The sequence below is a fragment of the Poecilia formosa genome, unplaced genomic scaffold, assembly GCF_000485575.1.
Source record: "Poecilia formosa unplaced genomic scaffold, Poecilia_formosa-5.1.2 Scaffold908, whole genome shotgun sequence".
NCBI lineage: Eukaryota > Metazoa > Chordata > Actinopteri > Cyprinodontiformes > Poeciliidae > Poecilia > Poecilia formosa.
In genome coordinates this window covers 45,066-46,051 of record NW_006800847.1, presented here as the reverse complement: position 1 = coordinate 46,051, position 986 = coordinate 45,066, and the positions used below count along the sequence as shown (strand labels likewise).

At 34.7% G+C, this 986-nt stretch overlaps 1 protein-coding gene across 1 annotated transcript in view; it reads left to right on the top strand.

Annotated features, from left to right (window-relative positions):
- dtx3la (deltex E3 ubiquitin ligase 3L a) overlaps positions 1-639 on the top strand; it is a 17,299-nt gene extending 16,660 nt beyond the window's left edge. Inside the window, exon 5 of the mRNA XM_007543793.2 lies at positions 399-639. Within this exon, the coding sequence (XP_007543855.1) occupies positions 399-468 (70 nt within the window). The 3' untranslated portion in view covers positions 469-639. The remainder of the gene's footprint in view (positions 1-398) is intronic.
- The last annotated feature ends 347 nt before the right edge of the window (positions 640-986 follow it).

Sequence of the window (986 nt, the reverse complement as noted above, 5' to 3'; positions counted from 1 at the left end):
TGTTGGACTGTTGTCTCACAAAACTGTGTGTTTGACCACAATGACATTTGTTATACTTGGAGGAGATGCATTCAGGTCATTGTACTTGTGAAGTATTTCTAAAATTATTAGAAAGTTTTGGTTTTATATAAATTACATGTAAAAATGTGGTTTCAAATCTATATTATCTCTCATAAAGCTAATGTGATATAAAACATGGCAATCTGTCACACTAGATCTATTCAGTTCTGAAAGGTAAAGTTACCAAAGTTTAGTCTGTGATGAAGCAACTTTGTTTTTAATTATTTTTGTCTTCCACAGATTCAGCAGCTGAAAAAACATCATCACATTTGTGATTTACTGAATGTGTGCATACAGCAAAAACATGCATTAACAGTGTCCTTATGATGTTTTTTCAGTGATGACTACCCTGATGCAAACTACCTGACGACATTGAGTAAAGTACTGAGAAGTAAAGGCATCAAGTAAGACGTGGTGGGATTCCCATTACTGCTGGGATGATTGAAGTCACAGGCTCCACTTTAAAACAAATACATGTCAATTAGCTGCAATATTTCCACTTTTTGAATAATTAAAATATTAGTAAAATGTTTATGAAATGTTTGATGTATTCTGGATGCAAGGCTTGGAAAAAAAATGTTTATATGTCCAAAAAGAAAAGATTATATCATCCTACTTTTGCATGTTTTTTGTTTTGCTGTTTCTGATCAGAAACGGCTCAAAAGATGCTTAGACATTGTGTGTCTTCTTTGGGATGTATATATTGGAGTATAGTACGCTTTAAAAAGTGCAATTTTGACAGATGCTGAGCACATGGAGAACCTCCGAAGAAGAATATCAGCTTGTACATATCGAGTACAATGCTGCCTATAAATGTCTCCATCATCAGACAGGTCAGCGGTGATGTAATGTCCCAAATATCTGACCTCATCAGTGACCTGGAGGATGCTGCTAGACAGAGTGAAGTCAGGAAAAGATAATTTAGT